At 33.9% G+C, this 25211-nt stretch overlaps 1 protein-coding gene across 1 annotated transcript in view; it reads left to right on the forward strand.

Moving 5' to 3' along the window:
* Nucleotides 1–23791, forward strand: part of LOC115889686 (transcription factor Sox-8) — a 58757-nt gene extending 34966 nt beyond the window's left edge. Inside the window, exon 3 of the mRNA XM_030909744.1 lies at nucleotides 22141–23791. Within this exon, the coding sequence (XP_030765604.1) occupies nucleotides 22141–22954 (814 nt within the window). The 3' untranslated portion in view covers nucleotides 22955–23791. The remainder of the gene's footprint in view (nucleotides 1–22140) is intronic.
* The last annotated feature ends 1420 nt before the right edge of the window (nucleotides 23792–25211 follow it).

The following is a 25211-nucleotide window of genomic DNA, read 5'->3' on the forward strand; positions in this document are numbered from 1 at the left end:
AAGGCGTTTTCTTTTTCATGAGCTTTTCTGTGACTGAAAAGCCCAGTACGTGATGTTATTTGTCTACCGCACTCCGGACATTCAAAAATCTCATTGCTTTGTTGCCTCTTAACTTTTTGGTTCTCGCTGTTAACTGAGTTTACAATTCTTCTCCATTGAGTTCTATTTTGAGCTGCTACTTCCCACTCATTCTGCACGTTAATCCCCTTTAAGTTTTCGTGGAAAATGTCCTTGTACTTTCTGAGTTGTCCACCCGGCCTCCTCTTACAAGCTCCTCTACAAGCTCACCGTAAAGCAGAGATTTTGGTATGCGGTTTTCTTGCATTTTGCACACGTGACCAGCCCATCTTAGTCGGGATTTTGTAACCATAACTTCAATACTCTCGCAGTTAGCTTTTTCAAGAACCGTTACGTTTGAGACATGATGGAACCATTTAATTCTTAAGTGTTGTCTAAGGTGTATCTGTTGCAACTTGTTTAATGCGTTCATGTGTCGGCGGTACGGCACCCAGGTTTCGCTCCCATATAACATGATGGGGATTATTATTGCTCGGTACACTACAAGTTTCGTTTTTGTGCTCAGGTCATGGTTGTAGAAGACCCTGTCTTTTAATTTACCTACAGAATGCTCTTGAGGCGCTGCTAATCCTGTGCTGAATTTCAGAGTCGATATTGGCCTTTTCCGAAATGAAACTGCCGAGATAATTGAATTCCGCTACATATTCCAGTAGTTCTTCTCCGATTTTTATAGCATTGTTGTGATCTTCCGGGGGAGTGCACATGATTTTAGTTTTGTCGATGTTTAGCTTAAGGCCCAAAGCCTCGTATGCCCAGATATATGTAATTGCTGTACAGTTTTTGCAACTAGAGCGCAGTCATCAGCGTATTGCAATTCTGTGATGAATTTTGTACGTGTTTTTGCCCTTAGTCTTTTTATGTTGAACAGACCGCCGTCGTATCTGTATCTAATGCCCATTTTTGATGCCAGTACATACATACATACATACATACATACAGCCGTTACTCGCTGACGAGTATTCGACACACATAAAGAAAATGGTCACGCAAGGCGTTTTCTTTCATGAGCTTTTCTGTGACTGAAAAGCCCGATACGTGATGTTATCTGCCTACCGCACTCCGGACATTCAAAAATCTCATTGCTTTGTTGCCTCTCTACTTTTTGGTTGCCGCTGTTAACTGAGTTTACAACCCTTCTCCATTGAGTTCTATTGTGAGCTGCTTTTTCCCACTCATTCTGCATGTTAATTCCCTTTAAATTTTCGTGGAAAATGTCCTTGTATCTTTTCAGTTGTCCACCCGGCCTCCTCTTACCGTCCACAAGCTCACCGTAAAGCAGAGATTTTGGTATGCGGTTTTCTTGCATTCTGCATACGTGACCAGCCCATCTTAAGCGGGATTTTGTGACCATGACTTCAATACTCTCGCAGTTAGATTTTTCAAGGACCGATACGTTTGAGACATGATGGAACCACCGGACTCTTAAGAGTTGTCTAAGGTGTCTCTGTTGCAACTTGTTCAATGCGTTCATGTGTCGGCGGTAAGGCACCCAGGTTTCGCTCCCATATATCATGGTGGGGATTATAATTGCTCGGTATACTGCAAGTTTTGTTTTTGTACTCAAGTCATGATTGTAGAAAACCCTGTCTTTTAATTTCCAGAATGCTCTTGAGGCGCTACTAATCCTGTGCTGAATTTCAGAGTCAATATTGGCCTTTTCCGAAATCAAACTGCCAAGGTAATTGAATTCCGCCACATATTCGAATAGTTCTTCTCCGATTTTTATAGCATTGTTGTGATCTTCCGGGGGAGTGCACATGATTTTAGTTTTGCCGATGTTCAGCTTAAGGCCCAAAGCCTCGTATGCCCAGGTATATGTGTTCAACATTTCTTGTAATTGTTGTACCGTGTTTGCAACTAGAGCGCAGTCGTCAGCGTATTGAAGTTCTGTGATAAATTTTGTACGTGTTTTTGCCCTGAGTCTTTTTATGTTGAACAGACCCCGTCATATCTGTATCTAATGCCCAATCCTCTCTCCTGCAGTTTGCTGTCCACTATAATGGAGAGCGCTGCCATGAATATGTTGAATAGGAGAGGCGCTAAGACACATCCCTGCCTAACTCCTGTATTTGTTAGGAATGGGTCGCTCAGTGATCCATGATGTGACACTCTTGACTTGTTGTTGTTATGGAGGGTTTTACACACTGTAAGAAATTTGTTGGGTACTCGAACTTTTCCATAATTGCCCAAAGCGCATCTCTGTTCACAGAGTCGAAGGCTTTGTTAGATCGATGAATGCAACATAAAGTTTAGACTGCTGCTCTTTTACTTTTTCCTGTAGTTGACGGATGGAAAATATGGAATCGACGGTGCCGCGGTTGGTACGAAAACCCGTTTGCGATTCTGGAAGAATTTTTTCTATATGTGGGTGCAGGCCGTTTGACATTATTTTTGCAAGAATTTTTCCGCCGATAGCCAAGAGCGAAATTCCCTGGTAATTTCCGCAGTCTGATGCACTTCCTTTGTTCTTAAATATATTCACTATATTCGCATTGCGAAAATCCTGAGGTACCTCTCCGCTTTCACATACGACATCAAAGAGAGCCTTAAGATGACCAATAAGTTCTTTACTTACACACTTATAGATTTCCGCCGGAATATCGTCACAGCCAGCTGATTTGTTGTTTTTAAGCTGTTTTATGGAGGTCTTTATTTCTTGTTCTGTTATTGGGATGTCTAATACATCGAGGCTGTTATACTGAGGTATTGTGTTTAATGCTTCCATATTGGGGTTGTTTTCTTGGTTAAGGATATGGCTCTAATGTTCTTTCCAGCGATTTCTAATTTGTTCTTCCTCTTTTAGAAGTTCGCCATTTTGAGCCATGATTGGGCAGCTTACCTTCTTAGTTGGGCCGTATACTTCTTTTACAGCCTCGAAGAATTTACGATAATCGTGATGCGTGCGGCGTACTCTTGAATCTGATTCGCTTTTTGTGACCACCAGTTATCCTTTACTTGGCGCAGTTCTCTTCGAAGCGTGTTGTTGGCTGCTTTAAAGTTGTCTACCAGTCTTGGATTATGTGGATTTGCAGTGACGGCTTGATATGCTCTATGCTTTTGTTCCAACAAAGCCTGTATATGCGGTTGATTTTCGTCAAACCAGTCTGGTTGTTTCTTTTTGTTCGACTTTCCCAGTACTGCTTCGCTGGTTTTTATGAATCGCATCCCTTAATTGTGTCCAGCCTTGTTCAGCTTCCAATACTGAGATTGAAGTTATCGGTGGAAGTGATTCTTTGATGGCTTCCCGGAGGGCGTCGGCGGTATTGTTGTTTTCTAGACCCCGTACGTTCAATCTGGTCATGTTGTTTTGCTTTTTACAGCGTGGATGTTTGGGTTTTAACTGGATTTTCATTTTTGAAATTAAAGTCGGTGGTCAGTGCCGCATTCGGCATCTACTCTAGCTTTTGTGAGCCTAACATCTTTTAGATGCGTCCTTCGAACGATTATGTGGTCCAATTGATGCCAGTGGCCTGATCTAGGATGTTTCCAGGTACCTTTAAACTTGTCCTTCAACATGAACCACGTATTGGTGATGCAAAGATTATACTCTGCGCATGTTGTTAATAAGCGTTCACCATTGCTATTTGCGTTTCCTTTAAAAGTTAATATTTCTAACACAAAAATCTATTGAGATGAATCAAAGAACAAAATACAAAGATACACTTTGATGTTAAAGTTGTTTTTAAGTTCCTTATTTTGTTAAACCATTTTAAATTTTCGTAAAAATATCATTTTGTTTTCTATCATAATGGACTGATGGGGACTTTTGTTTTTAATTTAAAAAGAGGCAAAATATGTCAAATCATTTAGTTAAAAACAGCTTAAAATCACAAATATCGGCCTACTAGACCAAAATATATTCAACCTTAAAATACATGAAAATTTTCAGGCGTATTTTTCCGTGCCAGAATTTTTTGTAGAATTTTGAATTTAAACATACCATTTGGTGATGTATGTATGTATAATTGAAGCGAGAATTGAGGTAGAAATAAAAAACATTTGCATGCATTGCTGAAATTGTGTACTTTCCAATATTTCAATAGACTATAAGATATCCTGAAACTAATACGAGAGAAAACTATCAGTAGTGTCGTTAAATTTTAAAGCATCATCGTTCTTCATTGTTTGTGGGCCCTTATAGTTAAGTGTCGAAATAGACTGCAAATTATAGCGGTACTTTTGTATTTTTTGTAAGATACTGCTATTATATTCGAAATTTCTCTTTATCATGACGTGTACTTGCCAAAACAGTATCTTATTATTAATTACACGTACAATTTCATTCTTCTTAGCGTACGTTCGTACTTATTATGCTTCAATAAAATCACATAGACGTATACGTTCTGTATACGTACAGTATGATCCAACGGTATTTCTAGAAATGTTTTATCATTAAGTTATTGAACTGTCATACAACAAACTAAAAATATGTCTTTATCGATTTATCACGATTTTTTAATTTTGTAAATATCAAAAAAGTTCAGTACATTTAATGATCGACCGAATAATTTAAAGGGAATAGAGGCTGAAAAATCTGTACATGGAACACACACATAGAACCGATTACAAAAAATAATACGTACTATGTACTATTGTTCTAAAGTAAATAATTAAAAAAACAATATTAGTGTTTTGTATGCCAGAGGGTTACTGAGAAACCTATGAACGGATTTTGATGCGGTTTTCACTATTTCAAATTTATTACTGAATGTCAACATTCACTGATGGAGTCTAAGTACTAGTGAACGCTAGCATACCAATTCGTTTACATTTTGACTATCTTCAGTTACCCAGCAGCTACCCATAACTTAATACCTGGAAATTACTACCAGAGCCTATCGATATAGTAGCTTACTGAAAACTTGACTCAACATTCGAATTTCAAACCAAGACATTCAAATTCGTATTAAATTAAAAAAAAATAGGGAATCACGAACAAAATTTGAAAACAAAGCAATCAAAACTCATTCGTGCAACTTTGTGTCGATTGATGGTCAGTTACCCGCGAACGAATAGACGCTTGAGGATTTTAGAGGTTAAGTATAAAGTATTTTATGTTATCGTCTCCTTTTTGCTGCTATGGCCAATCTGGACGGGACCTACGCTGTTTACACGGAATCACAATAAGGAATCCCAGCGGTGTTCGGCCATATCATTAATCTAAATAATTGATTCTTATTCACGAGATATCCGACCCATATCCGACCTCATCCAGTCAACAATAGCACTACAAAGTTTCCAGATGGTCACCCATTCATCTATTCGCATCGTCTAACGTCGCTTAACTTCGGTGATCTATCGGGAACCGGTTGGTGTTTCGATGTAGTTGGGCCGTTGCTCTGTTAAGTATAAAATCAATATTATAATTTTGGTGTTTCTGTTTTGTTAACCATTTTTTTGTAATTTTGAGATAAGTGGTAAGTCACCTTAACATAGATATGACAATAGGTACAATAAAATTACTTCTACTGACAACTTTTATTAAATGTTACTATCGCTATAGTGACGGCTATCAATTACTAGTAAAAGTTGGCAAATTTATTGGTCTTGACAATTACGCATTAGGCTGGTCCAATGCGTAATTGTTAGCGAGCGATTTACATTTGCTGGATTTCCAAGTTTTACTGTAATATATATAAAAATAATTTATGCAAATCTTTAGGTTGGACACTTTATACAAAATTCATTGAAAATGCTACAAATTTTTAAGGAGTCTGTAATAATATTGCATACATTTGGAAAAATACGACTGCATTGACTGCAGTAGCAATCTGTTATAACGTTGTATTCGGCAGTTAAGATAATTTTCATTCATAAATTTTGTATAAACAATAAATTAAGTCGAAGTTATATACTATTAATAAAAGTGATTACTTTTTATTTTGTTGCAGTTTATTAAAATAGATAAGAAATATTTTTTCATAACTACTTCAGTGTGAATGAATGACATGACACTATTAAATAAATATGTGTGTGTGTGTGTGTGATTAGGTGTAGAGTTCATTCTGAAGGTTAAGAATTCTCTTGCAGTTTTAAAAATCGGTTGCTAGATGAATTTATGTCTTGATTACGAGTTTATACAGGGGTTTAATAGTTATTTATGCAACTAATTGGAAAATAAACTATTTTGTGTAATGAATGGAGTTAGGAGTGTAATGAAATGGACATGAATAACATAAAACAGGTCTTCTTAAATGTTCTGCATACAAGATTTTTTCTAATTGTGACCTACAATATCTATTTCATTTCAGTACGAATGTCATCTAAAAAACCTTTGACACTTTCTCGGTAAAAAAAATTATTAAAGCTCGTTTTCACGAGTCAAGTGAATTGATGAAGTCACAGGAGTTCAACTGATGTGAAAGAATATTTCGAGTTTACACATTTCATATAAAAAAGCTTCTGTTACTTGATTCAAAATGGTGAGAGTGGGTAAGGTTGTACTTTAAACTACCAAAATTTTGGCACTAAAATTGAAAGAAAGCTTCCAATTATGGTGTAGCCTCCATCACATATTTCGATATTCTCTTTGTCGTTGAGCCCATTGTTGTCTATTGTTGGCTATGCGGGCCTAAGTTATCCCCGCTAATTTCCTAATATCATGTACGGTCTTTCTTCCTAACTACGGTAACTTCCTAATATCATGTCCCATCTCAGGTACGGTCTTCCTCTAGGTCTTTTAATTCCTCGTGGGTATGATGCTGTAATTTTTGTGGTTCATGGGTTTCCGTCCTTCTTGCCTGGTGTCCCTGCCCAATGCCGCTTGAGGGATTTGATTCTGTGGATCAGATCTACTGTAGAACCTGGGTATTTTGTGGTATCCACTCTATACTTTTACGGTCTCTCTTGGTTATTCCCAGCATATTTCGTTCCATTGACCGTTGTGCTATCCGCAGTTTCCTTATAATGTCCGTTTTAAGGTTGATTCTCACTATACATTCCATATCAGCTCCCTCCCGTTTAAATAAAATATTATATCATGTAATTGAATAGGACAATGCACACTATCCGTTCCGTTTCCCTTCCGTTCCATATCCTTTCCTTTCATACATTTTTTTGGCGGATGGACTGAAGCGTATCGGAAATTGTCAATTATATAATTAATTATATTAAATTAACATCTTGCTGATATTTATTTACTCTTTGACTTCTTAATTAAATCTATTACCTTAACAAAAGATACAAATTTTTAAAATAAAACTTTCGTAATGATATAAATTAAACAATAAAAAGTATGGAACTGATACGGAACTTAAACGTACGTATAGCGTCAATGCAATAAAAAATACGGAACGGATAGGAATGGATATGGAACAGAAATGGAAGGTATAGTGAGAATCAACCTTTAAGTGTCCAGTTTTCACATGCATAAGCTTTCTTTTGCCTATGCATGTGAAAGGAAGATTATTGCGTAAAAAAAACTAGACCTAAAAGAAGAATATAGGTTAGAAAATGAGTTAGATATAGATGTACATTTTTTCTTTTTTTTGACAATTTTTTTCGAAAATTGGCCAATCGTTTCCTGCAACAATCAGTTCTCTTAATATAACAGTACATAAATGGCGACGTTAGTTGGAGCTGCCTGCCACACCAAACCAAACCGAGGTGCTCTTTGTCGATTTTGCACAAATTTATTAAAATGGAGTTGCCTGGTTATTGCAGCCACCCCTTCAAATGACATGTCAATTGATGTAGTATTCTGTGTAAACACACTTTTAAAGTGACAACAAATTTACTTATATTAACTAAGGACTGAAAGGTATATATATATATAGTGAAACAATAAAAAAGTCCTAAAAACTATTATTTATCGCCGTGTCAGTGTTTGGTTTGGAGAGAAGAAAGAAGAATCAATTCATTTTAAATAATTGATTGAAATAATTGAGCATCGAAACTAGTATAAAATAAGTGATATTTCAAGCGATGGGTAAAATATTGCCAAAGGGACCTGGAATCTTTATTTCCAGAAATCTAAAGGAAAATGTGGAACAGCCTACAAAAATTTAAAGTCCTGATGGTGTAAGAAGAAGAATGTTAATACAACGAATGATTGATTTTGGAGATGGCAACGGCCCAGCTACGTCAAAACACCGGTTTCCGATAGATCACCGAACTTAAGTGACGTTAGACGATGCGAATGGATGGACGGGTGACAGTCCGCGAAATCTGTCGTGCTGTTGTTCTATGGCAAGTGTCTAAATTGTATTGACACACACTGCTTATTCACGCGAGTTCGAGGTGGGATATCGATATAGACACTCGCCAAGTCGGTAGGCTATTGAAAATGATATGGTCGAAGACCGCGGGTCGGATTCCGCGTAAACAAAGTCGGCCCCGTCCAGATTAGCCTTAGGAGCAAAAAAGAGACGTTAACTTAAAATATATAGTTGTGAAAAGAAACTTATTTCGTAACTAGTTACGAGATTAATCATCTTTCATAACGGCAAATGATTATGATAAGTCTAATTTTAAGTGTTAAAATTAGAAAAAACATATTATGAAACTCCTGTATTTACATTGTAACATTTTTTGTAAGCTATAAGAGATTAATAATAATGTTTGTTTGAATGTTGGTGACAAAGTTGAAATACAGTAATGTCCGCCTATAACGAATCTGCTTATTGCGAACTTTCGTTTATAACGAACCAAATCTATAGGTACGAACTTCGGTATTACTAAGCGCGTGATAATTTTTTCTCAAATAACGAACCCTTTTATAACGAACTTTCGCATAAAACGAACCTTAAATTTTGATATGATCGTAAGATTTTTCTTTTATAACGAACCTAAAACGGTACTTATTTTACCGCTCATGCCACCAAATACCAGTTCCAAACTACAACCTATGGATCAGCGTGTAATCCATAGCTTCAAGAGCCATTATCGTCGACTTCTTCTTTCGAAAATGGTACATTTTATTGATAGTATGAAAATTTTTCTATCAACCTCTTGGATGGGAAAAAACTTCATTCATATGGCATGGCAGAGGATATCAAAACAAACAATTTTTAATTGTTTTCAACACTGTGGTTTCCTAAAAGTGGAAAATCATTTGGATTCAGACGATGACTTGACAGTAGCCGAATGGTTGAAAAAAGTTGGACAAGAAGATGATAACAATATTCTAGACAAACTTACTTGTTCTGAAAATGAGTTTAACGAATTTGTCCATATTGATGATAATCTTGTAAGTGTCGAATACTTGGATGATGATACCATTATCGCTTCTGTGTCTTCTTCAGTTTATAGTGATGAAGATGAAGAGGCGGAAGATGAAGAACCTGTGAGTACAGAGTACAGAATTGAGACTAGTTCCGACCACATCAGAGGCACTTCAACATGTTGATAACGTTCGTCATTTCCTTCAGTCACGAAATACTCCGCAAAGTGTGCCGAAGTAGAATTACATATATTCATTTCACATAAATAATACAAACTAAAATAAAAGATTTTTTTTTAAATTAGACTCTTAAGAACAGTTGTTAATGTATCTACCATGTTACAAAATATATTTTATGTACCATATCTATGTATTAATAAAAATACCACATCTTCTATATTTATCAGCATTTATCGTTTATTGCGAACTTTACTTATAACGAACCATTTTCGCCGATCCCATGAGGTTCGTTATAACCGAACATTACTGTATCTTCTTGCACTGACAATTCTGACATTGTCTCAAATTTTTAAATTTTACACAATGTTTCGGTCAAATGTAAACACAGATCGTTATCAAGTGTGAATTAATCTACATCCCAAAACTACTGAGTCTATTCAATACTAGAGCAATGTATTCATCGGTGAGATAGGTATTTGCGTGCAGCCATATATGACGTTGTCTGCCGAGGACACTTGCATGCGTACATTTCGTAAGTGATTGCCATATTGTACGAATTTCCATATTTCGATTACTAAATATGTTATTAATGTTTGATATAAAAACGGTTTAAAAAAATATTTCGTCGATAACTTAAATAAGTTGGTTATAGATGTGTATAGTGGTAAATTGATGTAATTAATGCTTGCAGCATCAAATGTTTCTACTTTAGTTCTCTCATTGATATACTTAATATACTTTTGTATAAAAAAGGTTTAATTTGTTATTATTGTCAGAGATAGAGATTACTCTTATCTAAACTCTGAATTAATTACGACAAATCTTATTTAAAAAATTCTTCAATTAACTAAGCAGATACGCCTCTAACCTTAGAGATTACTCCGAGCTATCGTTATCGCCTTTTTGTGCACACATATCATTAAAATTATTACTAAACAATTTCCTGTTTATTTATATAGCTGATCTTACATCCGACATTCTCCCCCACTATTTTATACCTACAGGATGATTCAAACTTAGCGTCTTGGGGTAATATCAGGAAAATGGCAAACAAAAATTGAAATTTGGTTGATGGAATATAAAAGGGATTCGTTAATGAAATATTTTTTGGTATAGCTACTTTAAAAGTTTTTTAGTGGTGAATGTTACTTTATCAAAACTATTTTTTAAAGCCATATATCACTTTGTTGCTATGTTTTTTTAAAACTATGAGTAGTCTAAACTGTACCGCCTTGCACAAAAGTTAAAACAATTAAAAAATTAACTTTTTCGGACTGGGTGTTCGTGATTACTGCGAATATTTAGTTTGATCCCTTCCGCATCTTGTTTTTTTTTTCAGATTTTTATAAGCATTGTTTCAGAAATTATTATTTCATTAACAGAAATATATATTTTTCCAAAGTCTTGCGAATGGTACGATTTAGGAAACCAATTGCCGACGCCGTACCTCTAGGTTTCTTATATCGTAACGTACCATCTGAAATACAAGGTGTTCCAGAAATAAGTGCAAGCATTTTAACTGGTAGTATAGTTTAACCCCAGAAACACGCCTATGAGGGTTTTTTTCACGAAAAAAAAATTTTGGCTGGGAAACAATCAAGAAAAAGATTATTCTTTAATTCTTATTCTTTTTTGCCTCTCGATTTCAGTTAAATTAATCAAGACAATGGAAGTTCTTTTTTTGGAATCAGCTTTTATATTTTCTACTTTTATGATATTGTTACGGATTCCGTGGATCCACTAATTTAAACTCACGATAAAATACTTAACGATTTTATTTGTCTCACTCTGTACACACAACTTATACTATTTACAACACAATTTATGCAACTACTATTACTCTAACAGTACTGGCACCTTCGCCAATTAATTCACAATTTAAAGCGGGGTATATCAAACTTCAAAACTGCCAACTGCCAAAGCGCGGGCCTTTATATACCCCCTGGAGAGTCTTTCTGGAACGTTCTAAAGAATTCTGTAATTTTCTTTTACTTTCTGGCGAATTCGCTAGGTTTCTCAATGCACGTTGCGGTTACGTAGCAGTAATGCAGTTATGCAACCAGTAATAAACCTTGACCTTGACAATATTAACTCATGCCTCAAAATTGATCACCCTGTACGTTTCTTCTTGATAAGACAGGAAATAATGAATGTAAAATAGTAATCTTTGTTTGCTCGAAGCTTCTTGGTGGATTTTGATATCTGTGCAAGCACGTGAAACCATCTGTGCTTAGGTATCTGCATCTATAAATAAGATTTCAATAGGGAAGGGTGCACGCGTTGTAAAAAAAACAAGTTTAATATAAAATAAAAGAAAAGATAATAATATGTTTTTTTATTTCCAACACTTAAAACAGTGCACTTATGAGCTATAATAGGTTGAAAAATACCGTATGATCGAGAAAAAACGGCGTCAACGATGGCTATGAAGTGAAGATCGCTGTCATTTTATATGTAAAATTATATGGGAAATGTCATCGATCGTCATTTCCCAGCCAACTGGACGCCGTTTTTTTTCGATCATACGGTATTTAAATGCAGTCTGAGTTAAAAACTTAGGGAACCTAGTCTTGTATCTGTCTGATAACACTGGTCTGACTAAAAAAGTATAATTCACGAACCCTTGTAAGATTTCCCCTGATTCTTATGCAAAATGACGTCCTGAATCCAAATACCGGGTGCGTCTCAAAAGTGGTTCATCCCTATAACTTTTTTATTTTTTCAGATAAAAAAAAGAGATTTGGTATGTTAGTGTATGACACATTGCTTGGTGAATCATGTTGTACCAAAACAACATTTTAATTACATAAATAAATATTTAAAATTAGTTTACTTTGTTTTAAACATAGGTGTTAATAGAACGATAGTAATATCGGGTAATCAAAAAATGAAAATGACGTTACAGTTATCATAGAATTAATATTTCCATTGCTTTTTCCAATATTACATCTCCATTGTTGAACTCTAGCCTGATCAAGAGTTTTTCTAGTTCAGATTTAATTAGGGAACAATTCGATGTTTTGAAGCAATCATCTGGTTCAGAGTTTATAAAGTTGGAATTTGTAAGAAAGCTGAGAATGTCAGAATAAATGGTTCTGGGTTGCTTGATTCGTTTTCTTAATGAATCTTGTAGATTTGCGCTTCGTGGCGTTTTAACTTTTGATAGTTCTTTCAACATGAATTTTAATCCACTATCTGCTTTACATAAATCTGTGTTGCGACATAAAGCTTCGACTGTTAATTTCATTGTCTTGGGTATTTTTACAATGTTTCTAAGAGTTTGCCATTCCAAAGTCCAAAATTGGCAACATGTATAGATCAATCAGTCTCTTGACATTGTCAGTTTTTACATTGATTATTTTAGTTTTCAAATAGCGAAATAAAACAAATTAATATGAGTATATGCATAAGGAGTCGGTATTAATCCCCGGATTTTTTAATCATATCCTGTGTATTTTTGAGACCCTTATACGTATAGGCCTTTTCCAAGACATCTACCATACAATAATTTAGATTTTCTGTTCCATAAAACAAAAAAATATATAACTATTTTTTTATTCAATCATAAGGAGGATATAAAATTTTATTACGCAATTATGTGTTTTATAATATGCCATAAAAACATATTTGCAATGTTACTATGTTTTTCTGAACAACATGATGTATGAATATACGATGACAGATTTATAAATAAGAATCTTGGCATAGGCCACTGAATTTCTCAAAGACCATTTAGATCTCCAGCGGGCAGAACACTTTATCAACATTATTAATCGGCTTTACTATATCTATTATTAGAATTCCGACTAACGGCATCTACACTTTTACAACTTTATCGCATCTAATTCGAATATAATATTTATTTAATTTACTTGCACTTAGTTAATTTAGTTAACAGTGTACAAAAATTTTAAAACTTTACTGTATAGAAGAAAAATATTAAAGTTTTAAGTTAATATTTAAGTTTTAAAATTGTGTCACTTGTTTCACGAATTCAGTTGAATGTTGAAACCTTTGACCTTACAAGAACAAAATAACATTAATTAACTACAATATAGCTACATATCTATTTTGTTTTGGGCTCAGAATGCATGTTTTGCTCATTATGTTAGCAATATATGTCTGCTATTACAAAAAAAAAGACTAATCGGTTTTCATCATTTGCTGATGATACCTCGATTGTTTGCGAAACGGTCGTCCTGAGTTTATAATAAAGTGTTTTAGTGTATAAATTGTGCTAAACTAGTGTTATTAAACAAGTCGAGAGAAGTCTAGAAAAGAGGAGAGTGTACTTTTCTTAGAGGTTAAAAGAGTTAGAGGGCATCAAACTTTAAAATAATAAACATATTTTTTTCAGATATTTTAAGAACCATTTGAATGAGATTTTGGGTGTTTTGTTTTGCTATAAGTGTTTTTTTATTTCACTTTCATAAAAATCAATAATAAGTACGGGAAGGGGAAAACTACCCTCACCCCTACATAAATTTTGGTATAAATGTTTTCCAACTTAACCGATGACCGATTTTTTTTTTCGTAGAATGGTCCTTCTAGTATTTACTACATTTTTTTCTCTTGTTAAAAAACGACGCTCGAGATGCACTCTAGCGGAACAAACGAAGCACATTCGTTTAGAGGTAAATTGTGTCCAATAAACTTATTTTGAAACTAAACGTTCTCTAACCCAGTGTGAGTACATATTATCAAAGCAAACCTTTGAAGGAGGGTAAAAGGACAATAACTCACAATCTTTAAGTTGGTTAATTTAAATTTTAATGCTTAAAAATGCAAGGGGGGCGACATGTTTCGGGAATTTAAAATATTCCCATCTTCAGGCCCAAAGCTAAAAACAATTACAGAGGTCAAATTTATAAAATACAATCACAAACAAGTTAAAAAGTCAAAAAAAATTTTTTTGCAAAGTCAAAACATTATATCTATCACAAAAATTGTTCAATCACAGATAACAATATGGTATGTTAAATTTGAAAAATTAAAAACAACTAGACTAAAATCATAAGGTGAGGGGAGCCGTATAATCAACTATAATTAGATAAATTGAAAGAAAAAACAAGGTAATAATCAAATCATACCTCAATGCACAATTCAAAGAAAAATACTTAAGCAATAGTTAAATTTATTTTTAGTGATATATTTTTTTTTATATATATTTTTTGTATTAGTAATGTAAGTTGAGAGTAAATTACTTCTTCTTCTACTTAATTGTTTGTGATTGTATTTTATAAATTTGACCTCTGTAATTGTTTTTAGCTTTGGGCCTGAAGATGGGAATATTTTCAATTCCCGAAACATGTCGCCCCCCTTGCTTTTTAAGCATTAAAATTTAAATTAAACAACTTAAAGATTGTGAGTTATTGTCCTTTTACCCTCCTGCAAAGGTTTGCTTTGATAAAACTTATTTTGATTCCAAAAATAGGTAGTAGTTTTATGTCCACGGAATATTGGGACACTCTGTATATCTAATAATGAAGCTTAAAGTTTATCAGTTATTGGTAGTCAAAGTTTTTTAATTTCGATTCATTCACCGATCATCAAATTCTACGGTACTTCCAAAGTCTCACAAACTTCAAATTTTGAATTAATTTTAGTTAGCGTTTTAACTATAATTTAATGAAAAAATTAAAACTCTTGATCTAGTTATTTTTTATTATGAAAAATAATGATCATTAAAAGTCAAACGTCAAACTGCTACCGGTAACTCACTATCCTGTCGACACGAAGTTGCACGAATTATTTTTGATTACTTTGGTTTCAACTTTTTTTTAGTGATTCACTGTGTGATTTAAATTTGTATTTTTATTCCGAGATAGAAAAAGAATTAAGCCATTAGAATGATTTAAGTTTTATATAAGACTTAAATCAAGACTCAGATGCCAAAAAAAAAACGCAATGGAAACATTTTTGGTCTAGTTTAAAATGTTATATTTTTTTTAATTTTTAGCCCTATTTTCTTGATTTTTTAACAAACTGTATATAAATATATCAGTTTTAATTCGTAAACTCAGTCTATTATAAATATATATTAGTATTTGACTTATTATACAGGGTTAATCGAAGAGTTGTTTTTACCCTATCTTTAAAATACCCTGTGCAATAATTTCGTGGGCAAATTTTCCTAAAACATTATTTTTGGTCAGAACCATGCCTCTTGAATAGTTTGTTTTTTTACTCATATCAACACATGCCTAGGTTAATTTTTAAGAGCAAAATGAATTTGTTTTATAGGCAATAAGAAAATCGGCAGTTGGTAATACAAGAAAAGAATTATTACATTAGAGAATAGGCACTCAAGTTGAATTTTGGCTCTCTTGACTTGACGGTAATTATTTTGATATAAGTCATTTTGCCGACTTAAATCCACAGGTCATCAGGAATTAAACAACTTAAATCACATTCTATTGATTAAAGTTTTTACAAACATGACTTGACTTGAAAGAAAATTATTTAAGTTAAAGACTTACGATTTAAATAATTTAAACTTTATGTTGAAATTGACTTAAATCATTTTCATTTTAAAAATAACTTACAGGGTGTAAAAATCACGATTTAAAAAAAAATAAAAAATCGATTTTTTGATTTTAATCAAATTTCTTTGATTTTATCGGATTTTTTTTTATTTAATCAATTTTCTATTTAAAGTCCTATCCTAAATGGCTAAATCTTTGTAACTCTGCCCGATATTGACAATATTAACATTTCTACGGCATGTGACGTTTTTCCACATCGATCACCGATATATTTTATTCTGTGAATTTTGCCGATGCCCCTATATCCGCAAAAACAAAATCGGTCGCTTAGATCAAAGGGATTTTTTTTTGGAAATAGACATGACTGTATTAAGCTTAAGTCAAGAATAAAATTACTACCATCTAATGTTCAAAGTGCAAAGTTCTTATTGCAGAACAAAATGTCGGTAGAAATTTGGAATGAACTAGTTCCTAAATTAGGGAAGGCGGAAGTTAGCTTGATCAACATTCAGCTGTTCTGTCAAAAAAGCTATAAAACAGCCTTGACTCTAGTTTATCTTTTGATATTGATTAATCCGCGAGAATAAAAATATAACCTGACATCAGACAAAACTAGTTCTGCACCAGAGTTTGCGAATGAAATGTATTCAAATACCGGATTTCTGGCACTTCACAATTTCAAAATAAATCTCTTTCGTTTAGAAGTTTAATGGATTCACACGAAATAATTTCAAAAATCGGTCCAACATTTTAATAGATAAATAGATATTAGGAATATGTGATATATGTTATTATTTTATTTTAAGTCTATGGTTATATCTTTTACAATTATTTTTCGATCTATTAAATTATTTAAACGTTACAACAGCAAGTGTAACTTTGTACTTATTTGGTGAATAGATATAGGTATATTTAATATAAGAATACTTTTTTTATAGCTTTATAGGAAAAGTTTTTATAATTTCTGCAGTTATCTTTCTATTTATCATAAGTTTTTAAAGAAGTTAATTAGGTATTTTGATTTAAATCCATAATTACAATAAAAAATCCATTGGATTTAAATCAAGTTGATTTAAATTATTGCACCCTGGTTGCAGTTCTGGTTGACATCATGGTATGAGGTTTAAAGCTACTTCTTCGAAATTTTATATGATCTATTCTTTAATACCTAAAGTCGCGAAAATTCCAAACCTAATCCCGTGTCGTCCGCGTCTAGGCCGGTACCACGCCGCCCACCCGCTACGCCCCCCGCGACGTTCAGTCGGGCCGCGCCTCTGCGGGGGCCCCTCTCTTCAAAGAGGCCGCGTAAGGCGACGCACGCCATCGCTATGCGCCGATAACGGAGCCCCACCGACGCTCCTTCGGTCGTTACCGGTCATTAGATAGAATGACTGGGGCGGAAAGACGGATTTTTGCGTGATGTTCCGGTCGTGTATGACCCACTTTAGGCTATTTACTGGTCAGTAAATACTTCTAATAATACTGATTTTATTTAGGTTCGTTGGAAGTCTCTTAGGAGCTAATGTAGATAGGTACATGTTTAAATGTTTAAAGATAATGTTATCTCCAGGTGTACTTTTTTAAAATATGTTTTACTTTGTAGCACAAGATTTAACAGTCGCTGTCTATTTTGACATTATTACACAGCAGCTAATAGAGCGGATAGCAGAATAATAATTTGGCGTGAGACTATGGCTAAATCAAGACATTCCAAGCAGACAAAATTAAAACAAAAATAAAAAGATAATAAGAATCGCCCACTGAAATCTCATTTGTGCAACTTCGAGTCGAATGGATAGTCAGTTACCGGTAACGGCTATACAGGGTGTACAAATTCGGGGTACGAGTATTGGTATCTCGGTAACCGTAATAGATACAAACATGGTTAAATTGGGGCAAGTTGCGCTTTGGGATGTTCACAAGATGCCATCAAAAAGGTTTTAAAAATTTCAAGGAATGCTGAGTTTTTTGAAAAAAAAAACGGATTTTTTTTGAAAATCAGTTCTATTTTTTCCTGTCGTTACTTTTTAGAAAATCAAAAAATAAATTGCACATTCTCATAGCCACTTTATTAGGGCTATCTGATAGGATTTTTAGATTTTCAAATTAGCTGATAATTTGTGAGATACAGAGGCCGACTTAATTTTTTTAAATGCAAACCTGCAGTTTTTATTTCAGTTTTTGAAAGAACTCGGTCTCCCCAGTACAATGATATGCCACACTCGAGGCCACACTTTATACTTTTTTTTTGTTTCGGACATTTGAACACAATTTATTTAAACTAATTTTAAGTTTGCCTCAGTTTTTTTTAATATTTAATCTACTATTCATCGTTACAATATTGATAAGCTTTCAAACTTAACAATGACGTTGAAATAACAAACATTGAATACCGAAAATCAAATACAATGAAAATAAAAAAATAATATAAAATAAATGATGAATATAGTATTATAATATAAACAATCAAAATCATTTCCCCGGAAGATGGATTGAAAATGGTAGAGCAGTATAATGGCCAGCGAGGTTTCTGGACCAGCGATGTTTCAAAACCAACCAAATCAATATTTTTCAACATTTACCATAAAGAGTACAAAATGTATTCGGAAGTATAAAAAGAAGATATGTTCAAAGAGCTATAAATAAAACTGAAAGAAAAATAAATTTGTGCAATAGGGAGGGTGGCAACCCTTTCGAACATGTATCATTTTTGATGGGATATATTTGTTACGGTTACGATATATGTATGTGTATTTTAGTTTATTTTTCTTACTCTTTAAATAATTTATCAATAAATGGTCCTGACAAAAGGGGAGTTGTTTCTGTCTATATTGCTTTATAACATAAAAAATACCATAACTGTATGCCAGATCGCAGGTTAACTGTTGTGTTCCATTTCAGCATGTTAGCTGTTAAAGGTTTAACTTCTGTCCCAGGACTTTATTTTTTTGCTTCTTTCTTCTGTTGCTTACAACTCCACCGCACACTATCTGCAAAATCTGAAAATTAGCAGCGGCGGACTTGCAGACCGTTGAATAAATAAATGAAATCGCAAAAATTAATACGTTTATTCTGATAAGCGTAAACGCTTAATTAAGACACGATGTGCGTCCCAGATCCGCACATTATTGCATTACTCTCCGTTTTCTGAGAAGTGCATAAGCAGCACATGGCACAGATAAGGGATAAATATGACCGGAATGACAACTATTTTTTAATCTCGATTTTGTTGTGTTTGTTATTACTTACGTTTTGTGCCGGCGCATGTAATTCCGCTCGTCCCACAACCAAACAATTTCCTTTTTATAAACATTGTTTACTCATTGCAGTGGAATTTTGTATTGATATAATCTCCATCACCTGATTTTACATGTTTTTGATTGTCGAAATAATCCACTAAAATTGTATCGCCGTATAGAGAGTGAAAAAAAATTACGGGCAAGCTGATTTTTTCAGACTTTGTCAGCGACTGTCTTCTGAGTGTAAAATTGACAAAATCGGAAATCTTCCCCTTGCAGTTTATGAGCAATAGGGGTGGTTTATTTAAAACTGTACTACAACAAAATAATTAAACGCAAATTGTAATATATAAGAACATTCTCTATAAGTTCGCCTAATGAATTTTTTTTTATAAGTTTATTATTTCCGGACTTAGCGGCCGTTTCATGAGCCCTTTGGGGTGGTTTTGAAAAAGTTTGTTTTACAGCAAATTGATCCGTATGAAAGTTGTTCATAATAAATGGACAAGCAACTTTTCCTCATGAATTTTTTTTTGTAGCTTGATTATTTTTGGAGATAGCGTTCAGTTCATGAACAAATTAGGGTAGTTTTCAATGTTACTCTTTTTTCAGCAAATTCACCCTAGGAAACTCGTTCAAAATATCAATTCTCCTACAATTTGCGATTCTGACGACGACGACTTTACTTCATAGGAAGCAACAAAAGAAACCAACAATAAATCTGAGGATCCATGACATAAAAGAAGACGATACAACTAAACAAAAATCATAATATTCATTCACTTGATGAATTCCATGTTTCGTTTTGGGGAAATAAATACATATCATAGGGAAGTGTGCATATAATTTTAATATGAACACCTTTAAGTTGGTAAATTTCTAGAACTAAACAAAAATTATGAAACTACCCCAATTTGTTCATGAACTGGACGCTATCTCCAAAAATAATGAAGCTACAAAACAAATCATGAGGAAAAGCTTGTTCATTTATTATGAACAACTTTCATACGGGTCAATTTGCTGTAAAACAAACTTTTTTAAAAGCACCCCAAAGGGCTCCATGAAACGGCCACTAAGTCCGGAAATAATAAACTTATAAAAAAAAGTTCATTAGGCGAACTTATAGAGAATGTTCTTATGTACAATTTGCGTCTAATTATTTTGTTGTAGTACAGTTTTAAAAAAACCACCCCTATTGCTCGAAAACCGCAAGGGAAACATTTCCGATTTTGTTAATTTTACACTCAGAAGACAGTCGCTGACAAACTCTGAAAAAATCAGCTTGCCCGTATTTTTTTTTTCAAATGACAATTTTATTGGATTAAAATAAATAATATAATAATTTTTCGATATAAATTTGTCTCCAAATTTGTTTATCGAAACATTAGCTTGGTAAAAACGTTTGATTTTAGGATGAAGTCACCTATACAGAACCGGCTACTAAATTGTCTGTTTAATGTCTAGCTCATAATTGCAATGGCGGAGACACCTTGTAGTATATCGTATTTAGTTAGGGCAATAAGACGTCCAGTAATACATAAGACTTTACAAGTAGTGCAAGTAAAGTAGGAAAAAAAAAACATATCATAGATTCTTTGTTCTGTGCTCTAATTATTTTGAGATATTTCAATGCATACCACAAGGTTATAGGGTAATATCATTTTAAGAAGTAAGGTGATATTTACCATGTGGTAAGTAAGGTTTTCAAAAAAACCGCTAAATAATTTATATTGTTATTTTCAATGATGCCGAAACAGTAACTCTCTATATTGTTACTCAATTTGTACCAGTGTGATTTACGAAAGTACTAGTATTTAGGACAGTATAGATGTAATGCCGGGTCCAGACCAAGGTGACAAAGAGTAAACACGATTTTGAGACAAAATACAAGACAAACTTGCGACAAAAAATGGGGAATTCTGACAAGAGAAACTTGAGACAAATTGTCCACACCGCAAGGACAAAAGTACAACAAAGTCAAAAATTTAGTTGTTGCGAATGAGTTTTATTAACCATGTGTGATTTCACTGGTCTCCTACTAGTGGCAGCACACGCCATCCACACTGCGCTGACAACTTGTAAAATATACGAACAAAATATAGACGCTTTGATCTTTACCGACTCGAGACGGGACATTGAAAAGTCTCCGAATTTTGAAACAAAAGAAAAATGAGACAAAAATGTCGCAGAAATGTATTGGATTTGTCGCAATTTTGTCGTAAAACATGAATGTTTCTGTCTTGTCGTTGTTTTGTCTGCTTGGTCTGGACCCGGTATGAGAAATGCTACATATGGACTTTGGAGTTGTTGCATTTGGTTTGTAGACAGACTTTGCATTTGGTTTTTAGAAGAATTTTTTACACATATGGTGATTTGGGATTTACTCTATATTGTTATATGTTTTGTGTCTTTGTGTATAAAAAAAAATCATAAAAAATAGAAAAATATATTTTTAATTTATTCCGGAAACGGAAAATCAGAGTCAAAAATTGAATTAAAAAAAAGATCGATTCTTACTGAGATGAATTTTTTAGTTTACGATTTTTCTTGTATCGATTCGCGATTATTCGATCTAGATTGATCCAAAAAATCGATTCTTTTTACAGAATCGCACATCTCTAAACGGTGTACTCGTTCTGTCAATCTTCGCATTCGGATTGTCGTCGGACGAAATCATCCGGATCCGCGTCTATGTGACAATATTCATATAAACTTATGGTATTTGCTCAACCAACGAAGGGTCCGCGCAGACGATCCGCTCGATGTGAAACAGTACTAACGTGCATGCAAACTTTCTCTAAGGCCAATAGTATGACCCAGCGCCTAGCTCTCTGAAAATTAATTATAAATATATTTTTAAGATGTCGTCATTTTGTTAATTAGCTTTAGTGATGTCAACTGCAAGAAAAGAACATTTTTAAATCTGACACACTATAGTTTATACATTTTTATCAAATGCAAGTATGACCTTTGATTTTATATACTTTTTTTGTTTCAGGGTACTCAGCGAAAACGACAAAAAACCATTCATCGAGGAAGCCGAACGACTTCGTGTGATCCACAAGAGGGAACATCCAGATTATAAGTACCAACCAAGACGCCGAAAACCAAGTAAAGCTTCCGAATCCAGCCACCAGATGTCCCACGGCCAAAGCACCTCTTTCTCCAGATCGCTCAAACAAGAAGATTCGCCTTGTAGCCCGAGAAGTCACAGCTCTACCAGTCCATCAACTTGTTCATCCCAACCAAACAGCCCCCAGATAACTTCGCATCAGCTACTGAAACCTTGCGATCCTCATGGTATCGACATCGATAACTACCATCGCATAACAGATTTGGTCGATGGCGGTTATGCCATTTATGGTAACGATGATGGTTTGGATAGTAGTGATCTGGACCAATATTTGCCCTCGGAAGTGCCTTACAATTTTGCCGGATATCATAAAAATAATTCTCATGAAGAAGAGAGCAATAACAACTACAAATCTAAGAGACCTTGCGTGGAAAACGTTCTAGCTTCATCGGAAGTGTTTGAGGAGCCATATTACAGTAGGTATCATGAACTTCAACCTACGTCAGTAATAAAAAACGAGAGATATGATCATACGAATGCTTCTGGTTCTTACACGCATCAGTCTTGCATTTCTGCTACACCGTATTATGCGGGGAACAGTCAGTATGTATCCACATATCCTTCTTATCAGTATATGCAACAGAGACCAAATTTCACTAGTAGTACTGCTGTTGGTAACTTCAGTAGTGTAGAAAGCATGTCAAACAGCGAGCCTTGGACTGGACATCACAACATATAGAAGTGACTTGAATAGAATATTATCCAAAGTATCTCTTTTACCGAAAATATAAGTGGGGTATTTGTAAATATATACAGTGACTTTACCAAATCTTTTTGCTGGATACTTACAACATGATTCTTATGATGAATAGAGCAATAAGAATTAAAAAAATTACGAAATAATTTAATAGCTTCTTAAAACTTCCGACGACAGAATAATATCGCAGGATAATAAATCATTATTTATTACGTATTCTGTGATAATAATGTACGATTGAAAAAATCATCGGCTTCAGAGATGGCTTGGAAATGAATGCTGTTATTTTGTATGTAAAATTATATGGAGATTGTCATCGATCGTCATTTCCACGCCAAATGGATGCCAATTTTTCGATCATACGGTATTAATTGTTTGACATTATTATTTAAGAAAAAAGTAGTAATTTTGTGCCATCTACATACGGAGCGATCAACAATGATTGAAATAGATGGCTACTCTTTTGGTTGGCAAATTTAACAAATTCGTATATTTATCGGTTGTTTTTAAGTTACTTAACCTATTGCGTCCAATCTCTAAGCTTGTTTTGGACGTTGGGATGAAAATAAGCCATGATTATGTAAGTATTTCTTTTTCTTGTTGAACACTATAGTTATATTGAAAAATAGCAACATATGCCGATATCACGAATAATATCCAGTCATCTTGTACTCAAAAACACTTTTTTGGTGTAATTTTGGGGGTGCTGAATTCGAATCTGATGTTTACTAACATAATTTCATGATGGAACAAAATGGAGAAAAATGCAAAAAAGTCGAAAAAAAAACCTTTAAAAAAAGTTTTTTGTATATAACTTTAAAAATATTAATAATAATAATAGCTCCCGTATATAGCCTTTAACGCCTTGGGAGTAGCAAGGTACAGCTTGCTATACTAGAGCCGTTCGGTATACAAGGAAGGTAATGAATGTGGCTAGCACTACGCTTCAACCGCCTATTGTTACCTCAGGATTGTGAATCCCAAGTACTCATTTAAGGCTGAGTCGACCTAGGTACCCAAACTATTTTTATTTTAATAAAAATAATCGGCTGATGAAATGCCGGGTGTGGGAATCGAACCCACACCGTGAGATTTGTAGACGAGAGCCTGTACCTCTACGCCACCGGGCACCTTAAAAATATTAACTTTTCGTAAATAATCTTTCTATTCAAAATTAAAGTAAATATAATTTCCTATAATTTTTGTTAATTAGTTTTTTTTCTCTGAAGAACTGTTTTGGCTCAACAGCCAGTTGAAAATTAGCGTTTTTGGTTGTCTCCGCCTAAAGGTACGCGTACACTGACCAGAGCCGCACGCGCCGCATTGACCGAAGACAAATATTGTTATTGTTTGTGTTACTTTCAATGAAGGTGCGCAAACTAATCAGAGCCGCATCGCTTCATTTAATCTATGTTATTTTCGGTCGATGCGGCGCTTGCAGCTCTGGTCAGTGTGCGCGTACCTTAATACCTACTTTTTTTACTCCAATACTGTTAATTTATTATTAAAAACCCTAGTATGTTTTTTTTTTAGTTTTAAGTGTCATATAGACTGTGATGTCAACGATTATACAGGGTGAGTCTTAAATAAGTGCAAATATTTTCAGGGGTGGTATATTTCGACCCCAGGAACACGTCTATGAGGTTTTTTTTCGCAAAAAAAATGTTGAAAATCGTGCATTTTCTTTTAAATTTCCCTGTATATTTTTCGAAAACTTTCTAGAACTGCTTGTTCACCGCAAATTTTCCCACGGTATAATTCTTAATATCTGATATTACCATAGTTACAGCTTTACTCGATGGTTAGTGCATTAAAAGGGATGCAAATACAGAAAAAAAGCCGGTGGCTCTCAAAATTTTTCCAAAAAAATATATTTTTTTTAAATTTTCTAACTTAAATAACTTGGTTATTTTGGATTTATTTGAAAAAATGGTAAAGAGAAAATATGTTTCTTTTATCGAGATATACCAGTCCTGAAAATATTTGTACTTATTTATGACTCACCCTGTATATTTCCTTAATTATTAAGTAAATATTATGATTATTTTTAATATTACCTCCCATAATTAAAAAATCAAATTTATATTATATACAAGGTGTTTGAAATGTTGTTCCTCATGTAAAAATAAGATTTATTTTTCATATCAACATAGGTCCGATTCTGCTTTGTTTCGTAGCTACAGGGTGTTAAAATCTTAATAATCTTTAGATTTATTATAATTTTCTTCCAAGTACTTTT

This window comes from Sitophilus oryzae, unplaced genomic scaffold (genome assembly GCF_002938485.1).
Source record: "Sitophilus oryzae breed Bouriz unplaced genomic scaffold, Soryzae_2.0 scaffold_829_pilon_pilon, whole genome shotgun sequence".
Taxonomy (NCBI): Eukaryota; Metazoa; Arthropoda; class Insecta; order Coleoptera; family Curculionidae; genus Sitophilus; species Sitophilus oryzae.